The sequence below is a fragment of the Phacochoerus africanus genome, chromosome 9 (assembly GCF_016906955.1).
Source record: "Phacochoerus africanus isolate WHEZ1 chromosome 9, ROS_Pafr_v1, whole genome shotgun sequence".
Taxonomy (NCBI): domain Eukaryota; kingdom Metazoa; phylum Chordata; class Mammalia; order Artiodactyla; family Suidae; genus Phacochoerus; species Phacochoerus africanus.
In genome coordinates, this window is record NC_062552.1 from 120124912 (window position 1) to 120144226 (window position 19315).

A 19315-nucleotide genomic window follows, 5' to 3' on the forward strand; every position below is an offset into this window, starting at 1 on the left:
TACGGGTACACTGAGTTTAGGAAGCAACTATGCCAAATTTCAACAGCAATGCGGCTTTTTGAAAACATGGGAAAACAATACGTTGCTCTCATACTTACTGTCTTTGAAAGAGTCAGTCAGTGATAAGCTTGGTAAGAAAAATGTTACTGGAAGCATTATCATTCATCAGCTGATTTGTTTTCAACAGAAAAACTGAGGAACACAAATATCTGGCTTTCTATTCAGATGCCACTTGGCACGAAGACGCGAATTAGAAAGGACTTTTACGTACACATTTACGTCAGGAAAGGCGTATACATTTGCTTCCCCGGTCTCATATCCTGGGGAGTTATTTCTCATTCCTCCTCAGTTTAGTCATCACATTTATCTCCCTGATTATTTTTGCTAAGATTACTATTAAAATCTCCATTTAAAAATCACAATGCTTTAAAGTTACAAAGAACAAATTAAGCTCCATGTAAAGAAAAGGTCTATTAAAGAAAATTGGGGAGTTCCCGTCGTGGCGCAGTGGTTAAGGAATTCGACTAGGAACCATGAGGTTGCGGGTTCCATCCCTGGCCTCGCTCAGTGGGTTAAGGATCCGGCGTTGCCATGAGCTGTGGTGTAGGTCGCAGAGGCAGCTCAGATCCCGCATTGCTGTGGCTCTGGCGTAGGCCGGAGGCTACAGCTCTGATTAGACCCCTAGCCTGGGAACCTCCCTATGCCACAGGAGTGGCCCCAGAAAAGGCAAAAAGACCAAAAAAAAAAAAAAAAAGAAAAGAAAAAAAGAAAGAAAATTGGGCTTGCTAAGTTAGGTAAAGTCATGACACAAAGATAAATCTTGCTGAAATTCTTGCTCCCACTGGTGATTTTCACAGATCAAATTTCCCATAAATACATGATCGTATTGCTTCTGGGACAAGATGGATAAATAAGATTAAAACGTGGGTTTCCAAAGAGAGTCCTCTTATAATGAGAAAACATAAGTCCAAACTACTCACTGGCAAGGCTGACCCAGCTCAGAAACGTCAGATATTAAGTGCAAAGTTGTGCTCAACTGTACTTCACAATTCATTTTATCTGATATGCCTGCCTACATTCTGTTTATAAACATTTAAAAGTACTCCTGATATATCTGTTACTCAATTAATCGTTATTCAATCGATACTATTTAATCAAACATATAATACCACCCTATACTATAATCCTATAATACCACTCGTTTTCTAGTTTTATGTGCTCCAGTTAATAACAACAACTAACACTTTTGACCTTTAACACTGAGTGCCAGGCAGCAAGCTAAAAGTTTTACATACATTGCTCTCAATCCTCATTTTTTTAAAAGGATGTTACGTGCACTATTATCAGTTAAGAAACTGAAGCTTGGAGAAGTGAAGTTACTCACCCAAAGCCACACAATGAGTAAAAGGGAACGGAACTGAAAGTCCAAGCCTGACTCCAAACCCACGCGCCTTGCTACACTGCACCACGACACAGCATCATGGCTTCATATAACTTGAACAAAGTTTGTAAAAGAGGCACCAACTATGTTTTAAATAGCTCTCTGGTCAAAGAAAAAACCCAGAATAATTTAAGGGATGCTGCTAGAATACAGGGAAGGGGATTTCTTTATCTCTTTCCATAATCCTCTGTTGTTTGTGATCTGCTTATGTGCCAATTTACTAATTTGGTCATTTGCCCAGGGTAGAAGGAATTATTTTTCAGGCGCTGTGATTACAATTTCCTATATATTTCAATAAAATATAACAGAGATCCTCTAATACTCTGAAACCACCTGGATATCTGCCTTAGGAGTACGTATGTAAAGATGAGAGAAAATAAGAGGCAGGTATGAGGTGCTATGTCACACAGACCAAGAGTGGGAGACTAGAGGCTAACACCTAATAACCTTTACTCACTAACAGTTCAGAAGAAATTTGCCCTCTTATTGGCAGAAGTCGCTTTTAATTATGCAACTTCCACGAATGTTATATGATCATCAACATTCTAATTCTACTAAATTAAATCTCTCATCCTGAATGCAGGGTATATGGTCAGTCATAATTCCGTGCATTATGACTGCAGTACAAACCTGGTCAATATTGAGGCGAAGTGGCATTAGCGACACTCTCAGGCAGCACTCCTGCGGGGACCTGCCAGACTCTGGGCGCACGTGTAATGCTTTAACCGTCAACTACAAGATGAGAAAGAGAAGCACATGTTTTCCCCAATGATGCTATGACCTTGTTTTCATTTAAAAAGCAGTATCGACAAAAGAAAAAAATCCTATTTCTAGTTCCTATATCAGAACAAAAAGTGGAATTATTTTACCCTCTTTCCCTAGATGCCTAAATCTAACTTTTCTGGGTCACACACTCTTTCAAGAATCTGATGAAAGATACGGATTCTCTTTAGAGGAAAGAATGCAAATGATAAAGCTGTGCTCACAGTCGTAAAGGAGTCTACTGAGCCCTGAGGCTAATCAATCCACAGACCCGTATTCCAAAGAAAACGCCTCTGACGTTTTCTTCTAGAAGTCCGCGCTGATTATTTCTCTTCTACTAAGATTTAAAAAGTGTTAGAAATCTCGAACACTGGCTATAATTTCATGTAAATATTCTAAGTGTCTTGTGTGGATCACTATGGACTTCTGGTTTTCCTCCGGTATCAATATATTGGTGATCATAGAAATGACACGCAAAATAATTTTTAAAACATAAAACTTTGGAGTTCCCACCATGGCTCAGTGGTTAACGAATCCGACTAGGAACCATGAGGTCGCGGGTTCAATCCCTGGCCTTGCTCAGTGGGTTGAGGATCCGGCTTTGCCGTGAGCTGTGGTGTAAGTCGCAGACGCGGCTCAGATCCCTCATTGCTGTGGCTCTGGTGTCGGCCGGCGGCTACCCTGGGTCTGATTAGACCCCTAGCCTGTGAACCTCCATATGCCGTGAGAGCCGCCCTAGAAATGGCAAAAAGACAAATAAATAAAATAAATAAAACTTTAAGCAGCATATTTAAAAGAGGTTTTCATACTAAAATGGGAAAAATATCCCATAATTTTTCCCAATCTAACTCTTCTGCAGTGAGATATAATAAAAATACTTTTCCTAAACTAATATAATATACCAAATTTATGAAGTTTTAAAATCTTACCATGTTGGAATGAGCTTTCCGGGGCATTTCTTTACTGCAATACAGGTACAAAAACTTATTCATTTGGGATGTTGCCAGCCGATCTCGAATTTCTAGATCCTGCACAATGAACACCTGCCGGGAGACCGGATGCTCCAAGAGGCTGGAATCACATTCTGGTTTGCATGGGGGGTAGACCTCATGCTGAAACTTCACCTTTACAGACAAGAAAGAACACAGAGCAACCCTTACATTTTAATTAGATTTTTCTTTTAAATGCAAAATATCACTCTTTTTTAAAAAAATTCTCAGCTTCCCATCTCGCTTTCAGAGAACATCACATTCCTACATTATTCATGTATTATTTCTTAATCTACCTGTGCGCAACCACACAAGGATAAGCCTGACCAACTTTTCTTATTTGACCTTGGCGAAATCCCTACCCTTTCCAAGCAAAACACTCAACAGGATTAAGTCATAAAACTACCACTTGCATCCCTATGAAATTGCTTGAAAACGAATCAATGGAGGCGGTGTTCAAGTTCCAAAAGGGGGCAAAGACACAATTAAGTGTATGTGATTATCATCACTACAATATTTCTACACTAAGCACCCTCATGTGAGACACTTGGCACAATCCCAGACAAGCTGACAGAATTAAAGGCATCAATGGCACTGGCAGCCTGGCCCTGTTGGTATCTATATGTTCGCAAAGGAACTGACTCATGTGCTAGCCAATGGCAGGCCTTTCCAGATAGATCGAAGGCAGTAGTTTCTCAAGTGTGGTCCTTGGAAAAGCAGAATCAGAACCATCTGGGAACTCATTAAAAATGCAAATTTGTGGGCTCTACCTCAGACCTGGCGAATCAGGAACTCTGGGGCTCAGAAACCTGTTTTAACAAGCCCTCAAGGGGATCTGGATGCTTACATGCTTACTCAACTCTGAGATACTGCTCTAGGGGTAGCCAGGGAAAACAAAAACAAAACCCCTAGAGCCTAAAGCCATTACAGAAAGTACAAACAAAACCCAAAGGTAGCAGAAGGAAAAAAATCATAAAGATCATAGCAGAAATAAATAAAATGGAGACTGGAAAAAAAAAAAACACACAGAAAAGATCAATGAAACTAAATGCTGGTTCTTTGAAGAGATAAACAAAATTGATAAAGCTTTCGCCAGACTCATCAAGAAAAAAGTGAGAGGGCCCAAATCAACAAAATCAGAAATGAAAAAGAAGTTACATCACAGAAATACAAAGTATCATAAGAAACTACCACAAGCAACTATAAGCCAACTAAAATGGACAACCTAGAAGAAATAGCCAAATTCTTAGAAAGGTACATCTCCCCAAGACTGAACTATGAAGAAACAGAAAAAATGAACAGACCGGTTCCCAGTACTGAAATTGAATCAGTAATTTTAAGGCTCCCCACAGGCAAAAGTCTAGGACCAAATGGCTTCAGAATGAATTCCACCGGACACTTAGAGAAGAGTTAATACCTATCCTCTGAAACTATTCCAAAATATTGCAGAGGAAGGAATACTTTCAAACTCGTTCTAGGAGGCCACTGTCACCCTGACACCAAAACCAGACAAAGATATCGCAAAAAAAAAAAAAAAAAAATTACAGGCCAATATCACTAATGAACACAGATGCAAAATCCTCAACAAAATACCAGCAAATCGATTCTAACAATACACTAAAAGGATCACACACCAAGATCAAGTGGGATTTATCCTAGGGGTGAAAGGATTTTTCAGTATCTGCAATCAATCAATGTGATATGCCATATTAACAAGCTGAGGAATAAAACTATATGATCATCTCATTAGATGCAGAAAAAGCTTTGATAAAATTCAACATCCTTTTACAATAAAAACTCTTCAGAAAGTGGGTATGAAGGGAACATATCTCAACATAATAAAGCCATACATGACAAACCCATAGCCAACATCATACTCAACAGTGAAAAACTGAAACCATTTCCTCTAAGATCAGAACAAGATAAGGATGCCCACTCTTGCAACTTTTTTCAACACAGTTTTGGAAGTCCTAGCTATGGCAATCAAAGGAGGAAAAGAAATAAAAGGAAACTGGAAAATAAGTAAAACTTTCACTGTTTGCAGATGACATGATGCTACACACAGAAAATCCTAAAGATGCTACTGGAGCTCATCAATGAATTTGGCAAAGTTGCTGGATACAAAATTAATAAACAGAAACCTGCAGCATTTCTATACTCTAACAACTCAGAAAGAGAAATTAAGAAAACAATCATATTTACCATAACATCAAAAAGAATAAAATACCTAGGAATAAAGCTACCTAAGGAAGCAAAAGACCTGTGCTCTGAAAACCCTAAGACACTGATGAAGGAAACTGAAGACGACACAAATAACAAATGCTGGAGAGAGAGTGGAGAAAAAGGAAATCTCCTACACTGTTGGTGGGAATGTAAACTGGTACAACTACTACGGAAAACCGTATGGAGGTTCCTCAGAAAACTAAATATACAACTATCATATGATCCAGCAATCCCACTCCTGGGCATCCATCCAGACAAAACCATAATTCAAAAAGATACATGCACCCCTACATTCAAAGCAGCACTGTTTACAAAAGCCAAGACATGGAAACAACCTAAATGTCCACTGACAGATGAATGGATTAAGATGTGAGATATATATATATATATATACACATACACACAACAGGATACTACTTAGCCACACACAAAAAAAACTAAATAATGTCATTTGCAGCAACATGGATGCAACTAGAGATTATCATACTAAGTGAAGTAAGTCAGAAAGAGAAAGAAATACCGTATGATATCACTTATATGTGGAATCTACAATATGGCACTAATGACAGCACAAATAAACTTTTCCACAGAAAACAAACCCATGGACTTGGAGAACGGACTTGTGGTTGCCAACGGGCAGGGGGATGGAGTGGGATGGACTGGGAATCTGGGGTTAATAGATGCAAACTCTTGCCTTCGGAATGGATAAGAATGAGCTCCTGCTGTGCAGCACTGGGAACTGTATCTAGTCACTTATGACGGAGCCTGATGGAGGAGAATGTGAGAAAAAGGATGTATGTATGTGTGTGTGACTGGGCCACGCTGCTGTACAGTATAAAACTGACAGAACACTGTAAACCAACTATAATGGAAAAAATAAAAATCATTTAAAAACAAATAAATAAATGAATAAACTAAAACATGGCAGTAATGAGCCAATCTACAAAACAGAAAAACAGACTCAAAGACATAGGGAACAGACTTGCGGTTACCAAGGGAGGTGGGGAGGGAGTGAGAGGGACAGGGAGTTGGGGTTAGTAGGTGCAAACTATTACATTTAGAATGCATAATCAATAAAGCCCTACTATATTACACAGGGAGCTATATACAATCTCCTGGGATAGAACATGATGAAAATAGTATTAAAAAAGGAATGTATATCTATCTATATAAATATAGAGAGAGGGAGATGACTGAGTCACTTTGCCATATAGCAGAAACTGGCATAGCATTGTAAATCAACTATACTTTAATTTTAAAAAAATGAAAGGGAAATAAAGCAAACCCATGTTCCATAGGGGGAAAAAGGGAAAAGAAATTAAAGACGACAAAAATGGATGTAAAGATATATCACGTTCTTAGACTGAAAGAATCAATACTGTTAAAATGACCAAGGAAATCTACAGATTCATTGCAATCCCTATCAAATTACCAATGGCATTTTTCATAGAACTAGAAAAAAATTTTTTTAAATTTATATGGAAACACAAAAGATCGCAAATAGCCAGAGCAATCCTGTGCCAGTATGGTACTGGCACAAAACAGAAATTTAGATCAATGGAACAGAATAGCCCGGAAATAAACCCACACACTTACGCTCAATTAATCCATGACAAAGGGGGCAAGAACATACAATGGGGAAAAAACAATCTCTTCAACAAGTGGTGATGGGAAACCAAAGAACTACGTGTAAAAGAATGAACTTGAAACATTCTCTAACACAACATACAAAAATAAACTCAAAATGGATTAAAGACCTAAACGTAAGCCTGGATACTGTAAAACTCCTGGAGGAAAACAAGGGCAGAACACTCCTCGACATAAATCATAACAATACTTTTTTGCATCCATCTCCTGGAATGGCACTTAATTAAACTTCAAAGCCTTTGCACAGCCAAGGCAACCATAAACAAAATGAAAAGACAACCTATGAACCGGAAGAAATATTTGCAAACAATGTGACCGACAAGGGACTAACTTCTAAAATATACAACCAGCTCATACAGCTTAATATCAAAATACAAACAACCTAATCAAAATTGGGCAGAAGACCTAAATATAGACATTTCTCCAAAGAAGACAGAGATGTGCAAATGAAAAGGCACATGAAAAGATGCACAACATCACTAATTATTAGAGAAATGCAAATCAAAACTACAACGAGGTACCACTTCACACCAGTCAGAATGGCCATCATCAAAAAGTCTACAAGTAGGAGTTCCCGTCATGGTGCAGTGGTTAACGAATCTGACTAGGAACCATGAGGTTGCAGGTTTGACCCTTGGCCTTGCTCAGTGGTTTAAGGATCCTACGTTGCTATGGCTCTGGCGTAGGCTGCAGCAACAGCTCTGATTAGACCCCTAGCCTGGGAACCTCCATATGTTGCAGAAGCGGCCCAAGAAATGACAAAAAAAAAGTCTACAAGTAATAAATGCTGGAGAGGGTGTGGAGAAAAAAAAAAAAAAACCCTACCAGACTGTTGATGGGAATGTAAACTGGTACAGCCACTATAGAAAACAATACGGAGGCTCCTTATAAAACTAAAAATGGAGCTACCATAATAATACAGTAATCCCACTCCTAGGATATATCGAGAGAAAACCACAGTTGAAAAAGATACATGCACTCAATGTTCACTGCAGCACTATTTTACAATAGCCAAGACATGGAAGCAAATCTACATGTCCCTCAACAGAGGAATGGATGCAGAAGATATGATACATACATACAGTGGATGATTACTCAGCCTTAAAACAGAATGAAATAATGCCGCTTGCAGGGAACATGGGTAGACCTAGAGACGACCATACTAAGTGAAGTAACTTCAGACAGAGAGACAAATATCATATGATATCATTTGTAGGTGGAAGTATTTTAAATGATGCAAATGAACTTATTTACAAAACAAAACAGACTCACCGACACAGAAAATAAACTTACCAAAGGGGACAGCATGGGAGTGGGGGGATAAATGAGGAGTTTGGGTTAATATATACCTGCCACTACATATAAAATGGGTAAATAACAAGGACCTACTGCATAGCACAGGGACTATATACTCAGTATCGTGTAATCTATAATGAAAAGAAGATGAAAAAGAATATATGCAGATATATGTTATATATAACTGAACCACTTTGCTGTGTACTTGAAACTAACACAACACGTAAATTAACCATGCCTCAACTAGGAAAAAAAAAAAACAACCCTAAATCTTCTCACAACATTTGAGAAAGAAGAAGAGGTAAGAGTTTGATACCAGACCCTTGCACTTTTCCACTTACAGCCCAAGACCACAGGGGGGAAGGGTGGAGACTAAGCAAAGAACCCCCGCCGATGCTCTGGCCTCAGAGGGTCTTACCTTGCTGAACTGTATTTCCATTAAAAAGTCATGATTTCTTCCTTTCCCCCCGCATACCACAGTACGTCCATGTCTTGTAGGCGTGTGAGAAGGTGAGCTGTGGGGGCTACTATAAATGAAAAAAATAAAACCTTTGTTAAAGTAATACTCAAAGAAAAGTAATGAATGACAACAGAAAAGAAAAATAAGATGAAAAGAGAAAATAAGGTTATAGAACTATCAAAACACTGCCATAACTTGAATGCTATAAATCAAAACCACATCTTTTACACCTTGGTGATACTGAGAATGCAAATTTCATGACTGTCATTACAGCAACCATCTGCTTGCTAAATACTTAAAACAACCCAGAAAAACCTAACTATGATGCTGGTGTTCCTATCACAAGACAGATTTAGAAATGAGACCTCCTTATAACTTCCCTATTACTTCAGAATCCCCTGACAGTCAGGGAGTTCCCGTCGTGGCGCAGTGGTTGACAAATCTGACTAGGAACCACGAGGTTGCGGGTTCGGTCCCTGCCCTTGCTCAGTGGGTTAACGATCCGGCGTTGCCGTGAGCTGTGGTGTAGGCTGCAGACTCGGCTCGGATCCTGTGTTGCTGTGGCTCTGGCGTAGGCCGGCGGCTACAGCTCCGATTCGACCCCTAGCCTGGGAACCTCCATATGCCACGGGAGTGGCCCAAAGAAATAGCAAAAAGACAAGTCCTAGAAATCCTAATTAACACAGAAAAGAAGTACTAAAAAAAAAAAAAGGGAGTCCCCCACGTGCCTTAGCGTTTAACAAACCCAACCAATATCCATGAAGATGCGGGTTTGATCTCTGGCCTCGCTCAGTGGTTAAGGATCCAGTATTGCCATGAGCTGTGGTGTAGGTCACAGACGTGGCTTGGATCCAGCACTACTATGACTGTGGTGTAGGCCGGCGGCTATAGCTCTGATTTGACATATGCCACTAGTGTGGCCACACACACACACACACACACACACAAAGAAAGAAAGAAGACATAAGTTTTTTAAAAAGCACTTAATCATATTAAGTCATTATAATGTTGTACCAAAGGTTCCCACTCCACGGAGCCTTTCTGACCCTCCTCACCCCAGTGAGAATGTTTGCCCCCACTACTCTTAGTCTATCCAGTTCTCTTCGAGAACCATCGAATAAGGCACTCATTTAACAGGTACTTCAGGAGCATCAACTCAGTGCTTGGTACCCTGCTGGATACTGGCGATTCAGGAGGAGGCATGGCCCCTGCCTCCTGAAACACACACCTCACTTCATTGCCCTCATTTGCTCACGGAACTGTTTCTCCATTTTGGAACATGGGACAAAGCCTGGGTCTTATTTTAGTGAATGTGCTTCTAACACAGGTTCTGGCACATGGCAGGCACCCAAAAATTTCTTCTAGATGGAAATGGCTTAAGTCATATTTTAGAAAAATAAATACAAAGAATGCAAATAAGTTTTCAAATAGAAAACTAACATTAAAAGAGGAACATTTAATGGGCAGAAGATCCAAATAGACATTTCTCAAAAAGAAGAAATACAGTCAATAGGCACAGAAAAAGATGCACAAAATTGCTAATTAATAAAGAAATGCAAATCAGAACGAGGTACCACCTCACACCAGAAGAATGGCCATCATTGGGGAGTTTCCATTGTGGCACAGTGGTTGACGAATCTGACTAGGAACCATGAAGTTGTGGGTTTGATCCCTGGCCTTGCTCAGTGGGTTAAGGATACAGCATTGCCGTGAACTGTGGTGTAGATCACAGATGCGGCTCGGAACCCGAGCTGCTGCGGCTGTGGTATAGGCCGGCGGCTACAGCTCTGATTAGACCCCTAGCCTGGGAACCTCCATATGCATCAGGTGCAGCCGTAGAAAAGACAAAAAAAAAAGAATGGCCATCATCAATAAATATACAAATAACAAATGCTGGAGAAGGTGTGAAGAAAAGAGAACCCTCCTACACTGTTGGTGGGAATGTAAGTCGGTACAGCCACTATGGAAAACAGTAAGGGGATTCCTCAGAAAACTGTAATATAGAACTACTATATGATCCAACAATTCCACTCCTGGGTGTATATCCAGAGAGAACTATAATTTAAAAAGATACACACACCCCTATGTTCACAGCAGCACTGTTCATAATAGCCAAGACACGGAAACAACTTTGATGTCCATTGACAGACGAATGGATAAAGAAAACATAGTACATAAATACAATGGAATACTACTCAGCCATAAAAAGAATGTCTTTTGCAGCAACATGGACGGACCTAGAGATTATCATTCTAAGTGAAGTCAGAAAGAGAAAGACAAGTACCACAGGATAACACTTACATGTGGAATCTAAAATATGACACAAATGAACCTATCTAGGAAACAGAAACAGACTCACAGACAAGGAGGACAGACTTGTGGTTGCCAAAGGGGAGTGCGTTGAGGTAGGGATGGAGTGGGAGGCCGGGGTTAGCAGGTAGAAGCTATTACACATGAAGGGACTAAACAAGGCCCTACTGTTCAGCAGAGAACTGCATTCAATGTCCTATGATAAACCACAACGGAAAAGAATTTTTTTTTAAAAAGAGTGTGTGTGGGTGTGTGTGTGTGTATATATATATATAAAAAACTGAATCACTTTGCTGTACAGCAGAAATTAGCACAGCACTGTAAATCAACCATACAATGGAGTATAGTTATTCAATAGAGGAACATTTAAATTACAGTTTTTAATACTACTTATTAAGAATTATTTAAAGGATAAATTCTGTGTAATTTTTTATGAAAAGAATATATTGGCCCACCAAATAAACTTACGTAGAAATTAACTTACATAAAACTTTTAGCTGGAGAAGTAGGAGGGGCTGTTCCAAAATCTTTTCCTCCATAAAGATGCCAAACAAGGGAGACTTCTTTAACCACGTACCGAATTACAGGAATGGGAAAGTGTAATGGGGCTTTGCTTGTATCTGTCTTCTTAACAGGCAGACTAAAATAATTATCTCTTATCACGATTGCATCATCGACCATTATTTTTACAACTGGTTCTTCTTCCTTCTCCTAAGACAAAGACACAGATGGCACACTCTCTTATCTAAGTAGAAACCGCCAATTACACTGTACACCCAAGGGGTTTCTTGATTTTGCATTCTTCCCAATAATTTCAACACATAAAGTAGGAAAACAAATGCATTAGTCATCACCTAAGATGTTTTGCTTTATTAACTATAAAATGAACTCTCTTCTATGTGAATTACTCCATAAGAATTTTTTACAGTCTATAATTTGGCTTTTACTACTTGTTTGCCAATAAAAAGATACAGATTGAATGCCCAGTCATTTTATTTAGTGAACTGTGGATTCATTAAGTCCAGACCATGCTTTTTAAATGTGAGCATGATGCTGAAATGGAAATTATATATATTAAGAAACCATCAGCCTTCATACAAAGTACATCTTATCCTTCCCAACTCTTAGGTAACAACTCTGTACAGAAGTTCTTTCTGCCATTTAATTTCACTACCCTGAAGAGGTATCTTACTACATACTACCTCTGTAGTTCAAGAAACCATGCCAGAGATTTTACAAATAGAGAGCATTTTTCTAAGTCTCTAAGGGACTTAGAAAAAGGAGACAAGTTCGACAAACATTTACAAAGCATCAACAGTAAGTTACAAGAGGAAGAAATTCTGAAGAGTGTACAGTTTACCAAATCCAGAGAAACTTTTTCAGGTGCCCATTGGTCAATTCAACTGTAATACTATTTTAAGACTTTAATTTTGTTATCAGTTTATTACCTGAATGGTTGCTTTTGGTGCAAAAAGAATGCAAAAGTCATCATTCTCTGTGGGCGCGCCTGTCATTGCATCACTGGTCAAGTGGTGAGTGAATGAGGCATAGGTGGGGCCAGGCTCCTGGGACACATTCCCACTCTCATCTGGGAACAGGAAGAGGTCTGAACAACACGGCTCCTGAATTTGAGACTTCGCATCCAAAACACCTAGGTAAAAAGATTCCAATTTTACAATTCTGGCACATTTTCAATTCTGGCCAGTATTATTTATCTACTAGACACTCACTAAACACGGGCTGTTTGACTAAAATATCCACCAAAACTCAGGCTTGTTTTTTTCTTTGATAAGTTACTTATTGAAGAATTTGTAAGAACACACAAAAATATAAGCCTCCACCACAAAATCACAGCTTCCAGAGAAAATGTCCTGGTCTGACTCACCATTAGACTGTGGTTTTACAGACGAAGCAGCTTCTTGCATATCAATCTCCTCCATAGCGTCACTCATCAAATCTCGTAATATCTGCTGCTCTGCTTCAGGAAGTACTGGACCACGTGAGGATGATCGGCCACTAGAATCTACCTACAGCCAAAAAACTTCATTAAAAACAACTGAAAAATGCTCTAAGAAGCAAATTACTTAATATTATTTTGTCCTAGAAATACACTACATTTAAAAAACACCAGCAGAGTTCCCGTTGTGGTGCAGTGCTTAACGGATACAACTAGGAACCACGAGGTTGCGGGTTCGATCCCTGGCTTTGCTCAGGGGGTTGAGGATCCGGCATTGCCACGAGCTGTGGTGTAGGTAGCAGACACGGCTCGGATCCCACATTGCTGTGGCTGTGGTGTAGGACAGCAGCTACAGCTCCAATTAGACCCCTAGCCCGTGAACCTCCATATGCCGCAGGAGTGGCTCTAGAAAAAGGCAAAAAGACAATAAATAAATAAGTAAGTAAATAAAAAACACCAGAAAGAGGAACATATTCATTTTTCTATATTCTCCCCCAGCAGCTTTTACATGTTCATTTTAAGTTTTTACTATCATCATTTTCACTTCCAACAACTCCTGGAAAATAGAAATAAATGTGTTTTGATCTCAAAGCCAGCAGAGTGAACTGGAATCTTGACACATTAATACAAGAGTAGAGAAGAAAAGTGGAAAAAAAGTGCAGTAAAGCTGAAGGAGAGGAGATCTGTCTATAGGGAGTGTGATGATCTGCTTAAATCTGATAGTTGCCATGACCTTCACCCTCTGAGACAAAGCCACTGGAGGTCAGAGCCTCATTTCGTGGAACAGACAGACACTTAAAGACAGTAGGGGGTATAGCTAAGAGGGGAAATCTACTAAATGGTAATTCATGGCTTTCAATTCCATCACAGATGCTTAACCGTTTTTGTTAGTGAACTGTGATTCATTAAACCCAAACCAGGCTTTAAAAAATATCAGCATGACTCCAAAATGGAAAGATCCCATTAGAAAAAAGGGATAATTTAAAATAACTTTTAAGAAGCAACAGGAGAGAAAGTGTGTCATTAAATCACTTTATTACCAAGGAGAATGTAGCAGGAGCGAGGAAACAAAAACAGAAGTGTAACACAAATGAGGTGTAAGATCAACCTGAATGACAGACAACGCAAGGCCTATCTGTCCCTTACCAGCGGTTGCATTAACCTAACGGTTCAAAAAATCTCTTCACAGAAGAGGCCATGAAGAAGAATGAAAACACTGAAAAAATAGAAAATGCTAAACAAACTGCATATTGTTCAAGACAGGGCAGAGCGGTGACAGATGGGGCCATAAGAAAGCACTGAACTGAGAATCAAAATATCTGGGGATTGCTGCTGAGTCTGCTACTAATTAGGACAAGTCACCTAAGTTCTCTGGGTCTTACCACCTTCATCTGCAAAGGAGAGAGGACCATGTTTAACCTTTCTAGCGCACTGGGTAAAAGGCATCACATGTGAGAAAGTACACTCAAAATTGGACGGTGCGCTAGATAACAAATACAGATAATATTATATAAAATAAGTCCTTGGTAATAATCTTAATTCCTGCTGTCTATCTTCTCACAGCATCTTTTATATACAACTTGTAATACAACAGGCTGTCACATGATAAAATATTTTCTTCCTTCCCTGAGGACACATGAAAATAATTTAAGTCTGGGAAAACGTACATTGATTGAGAAGATTAACGTCCTGAAACAAAGAATATCAAAGAGTAAAACAGTTTTCCAAAAAGGCCCATGGAATCACCCTTCCAGACCCCACCACTCTGAAAGTAAAGAACAGACAGATGATTGCTCAAAGGCTCCCTTCCATCCTATGACTCTCAAGCAGACCTCAATGACGTAAACATGCCACTCATGTGGCTGGCATGGGGTGGGGCTGAGTGAGTTCTAAGGAGTGAGGTTGGCAGCTGTACCTTCATCTTTCTTTGAGGGGCTCCAGGCTTCATGTCCGCCCTGTTAGCCGCATGTAAGTCCCCATAGCTTGCAATATACTGAATGAGATTCATTAATGCAGCACAAGAGTCTGAGCATGTTCTAATATGGACAACGTCACTCGAACAGTGTAATTCAAAGCGTGGCTCAGTCTGGACAGGATATGGGAAAAAAGGATAAAAATGTTTTCCAAAACAAGAGGAAAAAAATTTCTGCATAAGTTTACATTAAATGAAACATGGTAATTTGTCTTGCTAAAGGAAATAAGTATTTATAATAATAGCTCAGTCTTAATTTTAAAAGACTTTACCTATTTCTGACCAAAGTTAGGTAAGTGTAAAAATAGGAGTTCCCGTCGTGGCGCAGTGGTTAAGGAATCCGACTAGGAACCATGAGGTTGCGGGTTCGATCCCTGCCCTTGCTCAGTGGGTTAACGATCCGGCATTGCCGTGAGCTGTGGTGTAGGTTGCAGACACGGCTCGGATCCCGCGTTGCTGTGGTTCTGGCGTAGGCCGGTGGCTACAGCTCCGATTCGACCCCTAGCCTGGGAACCTCCATATGTCGCAGGAGCGGCCCAAGAAATGGCAAAAAATAAATAAATAAATAAAATAAAATAAATATAATTACACAGTAAGTTTAGTATGTTTTCATTCTCTTCCATTAAAAAAAAAAATAGGTCTAGGAGTTCCCGCAGTGGCTTAGCAGTAACGAACATGACTAGCATCCATGACAACGTGGGTTTGATTCCTGGCCTCACTCAGTGGGTTAAGGATCCAGCGTTGCTGTGAGCTGTGGCGTAGCCGAAGACATGGCTTGGATCCTGCATTGCAGTGGTCATGGAGTGGGCTGTCAGCTAGAGCTCTGACTGGACCCCTAGCCTGGGAACTTCCATATGCTGTGGGTGTGGCCCTAAAAAGACAAAAAACAAACAAAAAAAAACCTGTTTATTTTAATAACTTACTTGCTCTTCATCAGAATCAGACTTTACTGCAGTTATGGTTAATTCCAAAAGCCCCATATCCATCACACGAACGTAATCTAAAAATTTCAAAAGTAATGAATAAAATGTCTAACTTTCCAAAAATGCTTATCCAACAAAAACGAACATTTCTTTAAAATTCATGACAGGTAGTACTACAAATACTTACACTATAATGGAAACAGAGTTTCATCCTACTAAAATCCTGCAGTTCATTTTATTTTTTGTGAGAAAGGAACTCTGCCTTATATTAAAGAGAGTATAGACAATTCGATGGACTTCACCAACGTCGTTGATATTACAAACTAATATTACAACACTCAAACTGATAAGGTCCTTAGTTCACTAGCATTATTCTAGAGGTAAAATGCCCTAAAATATTCACATGCAAAAAATAAAAGGGCATTCCTCTATCCCAGATTTTGTTTTTTAGCTCTTACCTCTATTCAGATTTATAGTTACAGTATTACACTTGTCAGAAAGATGTAAAGCAGCTTCATCCAAGATTATTCTGGGGGGAAAAAAGAAAGATAAAATCACAGTCTAAAAAATTAACCTCAACTATATGCGACATGATCTCAATATAATTATTATAAAGAATGGTATAATTGAGTTATATCATTCTTTCTAATATATTACCAAAATCAAAGTCATATGCAGTTTCTAATTTAGAAATGTCACCAATATTTCTTTAAAACTCCCTGTTTACGAGTACTAGAAACATTTAAATGGTGTAAAGAATGAGATTAAATCATCTGCTCAAATTAATTCTAAAGTTTCAACAGTTTTAACAGATGCCCAAATTCACAAGGTCTAAATCAGCAAAATAAAGTGTATCAGGTATTATGGGAAGTTTATACATAAATGTTTTAAAAAGTAAACTAACGATCTCAAGAATTAATTTCCTCTCTAAAAATGAAACACAGTAATGAACTGAAGAAATAGGAACCACCTGAGAAAGAAAAGCTGAAAATCTGCAGAAAGGAACATGACACGTAGGAGAAGAACGCCGATTTTAACAAAGACTGAGACTTTCAGCAAAGACTTCAGAGAAACATCTTAGAAGGTTCTGCACAGCATTTGTGTAGACAGTGATGCTGACTGGGTACCTGAGAGTGGAAGACGATTTATCCAAGGCAACACTACTCGAAACGCTGAATGTTTCAACAGTGAGAAGGGATCGGATCGGTAGATAAAGAGGCCTAATACCCCAAAGAAACAAGAGAATGTCAGTCTGCAGCAACGAAAGACACTCCCTCTAAAGAGCATTCTGAACTTTAACTCTGCTCAATCATATCTTTTCTTCAGAACTTAGTACATATTTTGAGGAGTAAAACTTTATTTTGCTCCATTTGTGAACTAACCTATAGTCAAGGGCACAGCCCCAGAGATGCACATGGAAGGTGGTAAATGAAGCTGGAGGACTGTATCCCAGAACAGGCTCATCAGCAATATTCAAGAAGTGTAAAATCTATAATCACAAAAATATAAAATGCCCTGCTTTAGAAGAAAAAAAAAAGTTGTGATAGGATATTCTTAATACCAACATAAAATAAAACAGCTTACAAAAAAAAATGAACCATTTAGTGGAAAATCATAATGCTAAATAAAAAAAAAAAAATCACTTTGAAGGAATTCGTTTCAAAAAGTATTTGCCAAACTAGAATTTGAAATGAAGAGGCCTTCCCAACAATTGCAATGCTACACAGATCTTAGAAAAATCATATTCTATGAAACTAATAAAGTATGCATAATAGACTTTCAATATTACTTTGCTTGGAATAATTATTTTGAAAAAAAAAAAGAAAACAAATGTTGCTAAAGACTTTAAAACTCTCCATCTGGTCCTCTATAAAATCCATTGTTGGAAGAAGTTCTTTTTCCTCAATTTATAGCCAACTCAATCTGAAAATCAGCCCTTCTCACTAATACCCATCCTCCTAAAACTCTATCTAAATAAAAAGCTTAGACTAAATCTCTCCCTTACATCCAGCCACGTGACTAAGCATCTCTCTACTCCCACTCTATATAGACATTTTATGTTTCAGGATGTTTCTGACAACATTCAAGTTTAAAATAAATTATTATTTTCCAAGTACAAAGAAAAGGTCCCTCTTTCTAAAGAAAATGAACAAGAATCATAGCGCATTAGTTTTCTTTCTCACATATAGAACAGTTAACTTCTTACTGAAAGTTTCCTCTGAAAAAATGTAATTAACCAAATAAAGTGGTTACACTACAAATTAATTAAAAATCCTTATAAATGCCTCAAAATACATTGTTGGCCTCTGGAATAATTTTGAAATTATGGCACTTAAAGGATATATGCGCTTATAAAGAATATATAGATACAAGTCAACACAGTTATTCTCCTTTATCCCAGGCACTCTTATAGGTCTTTTCCCTTTAATGGCATAAAAGACAATGCTATCTTTGAGATATTTAGGAACCAGATTTTGAGGTTAAAAAAAAAAAAATCAACTACATTCTGGGTTGGTGACAATGTTCTATCTCCTAACATCAGTAGTCGTCTTGATGCAGGAGTAGTCACTTCACGAAAATTCGATGAGCGTTCAACATTTATGATCTGTGAACCTTTTAATATGTATCTTATACATTAACACAAAGTAAAAAATAAACCAACACGTACACAACATCTCTCTTACCTGCTCATGCCAGCTAAGGCCAGAAGGAAGCATTCTATGCTGGAGAGTGGCTCCTTTTAGTCCTACAGCAATAAGAAATTCCTACACAAAGCAACGCAGAGAATTACGTTTATCGCCTACATAAACCTCTAGTTTAAAACCTGGAAGTTTTTCTAAGAAAATAATGTATTTATGCAATTATTTTCATTAGCTAGTAATCATATCAGCAGCAAATACTTAATGGTACGAAACACAAACCTTTGTATTGGATTCTGATTTATCAGATAATATTTTAACTGCCACTGAGAGCATATTCAGTGGGTCCCCTCCCACACCATCCGAAGTGGCTCTACTGAGGCCGTCTTCTTCAGAGGAATAAATAGTAGGTTCCAGCCAGTGTGGGCGGGTTGAACTGGGCAGTCGTGTTTCTGTAGAAGGAACTGCTCCATCCACTATGCCTGTATCCACAATGGGGTGAAAATAGAACAAGATGATTATTTGAAATTAATTCATGAACTTCTATAACTCAAAACAAAAATCCATGTGTTTCCACTGACTATAACATAGCCCTGGAGGCAAAATGACCGAGAGCCAGCCTGATATTAATAATCCACCCTTCTCCACTAACGTCAGCATGACTGACTACCCAAGTTAAAAAAAAAAAAAAAACGA

General features: G+C 38.7%; 1 protein-coding gene across 1 annotated transcript in view; it reads right to left on the minus strand.

Moving 5' to 3' along the window:
- ATG2B (autophagy related 2B) overlaps positions 1-19315 on the minus strand; it is an 80559-nt gene that overhangs the window by 16668 nt on the left and 44576 nt on the right. Inside the window, exons 22-34 of the mRNA XM_047794537.1 lie at positions 18902-19101; positions 18665-18745; positions 17363-17469; positions 17108-17200; positions 16439-16509; positions 15981-16057; positions 15001-15171; positions 13014-13155; positions 12577-12779; positions 11613-11839; positions 8777-8885; positions 3133-3327; positions 2072-2173 (exon numbers count right to left, since the gene is read on the minus strand). Coding sequence (XP_047650493.1) covers positions 2072-2173; positions 3133-3327; positions 8777-8885; positions 11613-11839; positions 12577-12779; positions 13014-13155; positions 15001-15171; positions 15981-16057; positions 16439-16509; positions 17108-17200; positions 17363-17469; positions 18665-18745; positions 18902-19101 — 1778 coding nt within the window. The remainder of the gene's footprint in view (positions 1-2071; positions 2174-3132; positions 3328-8776; positions 8886-11612; positions 11840-12576; positions 12780-13013; positions 13156-15000; positions 15172-15980; positions 16058-16438; positions 16510-17107; positions 17201-17362; positions 17470-18664; positions 18746-18901; positions 19102-19315) is intronic.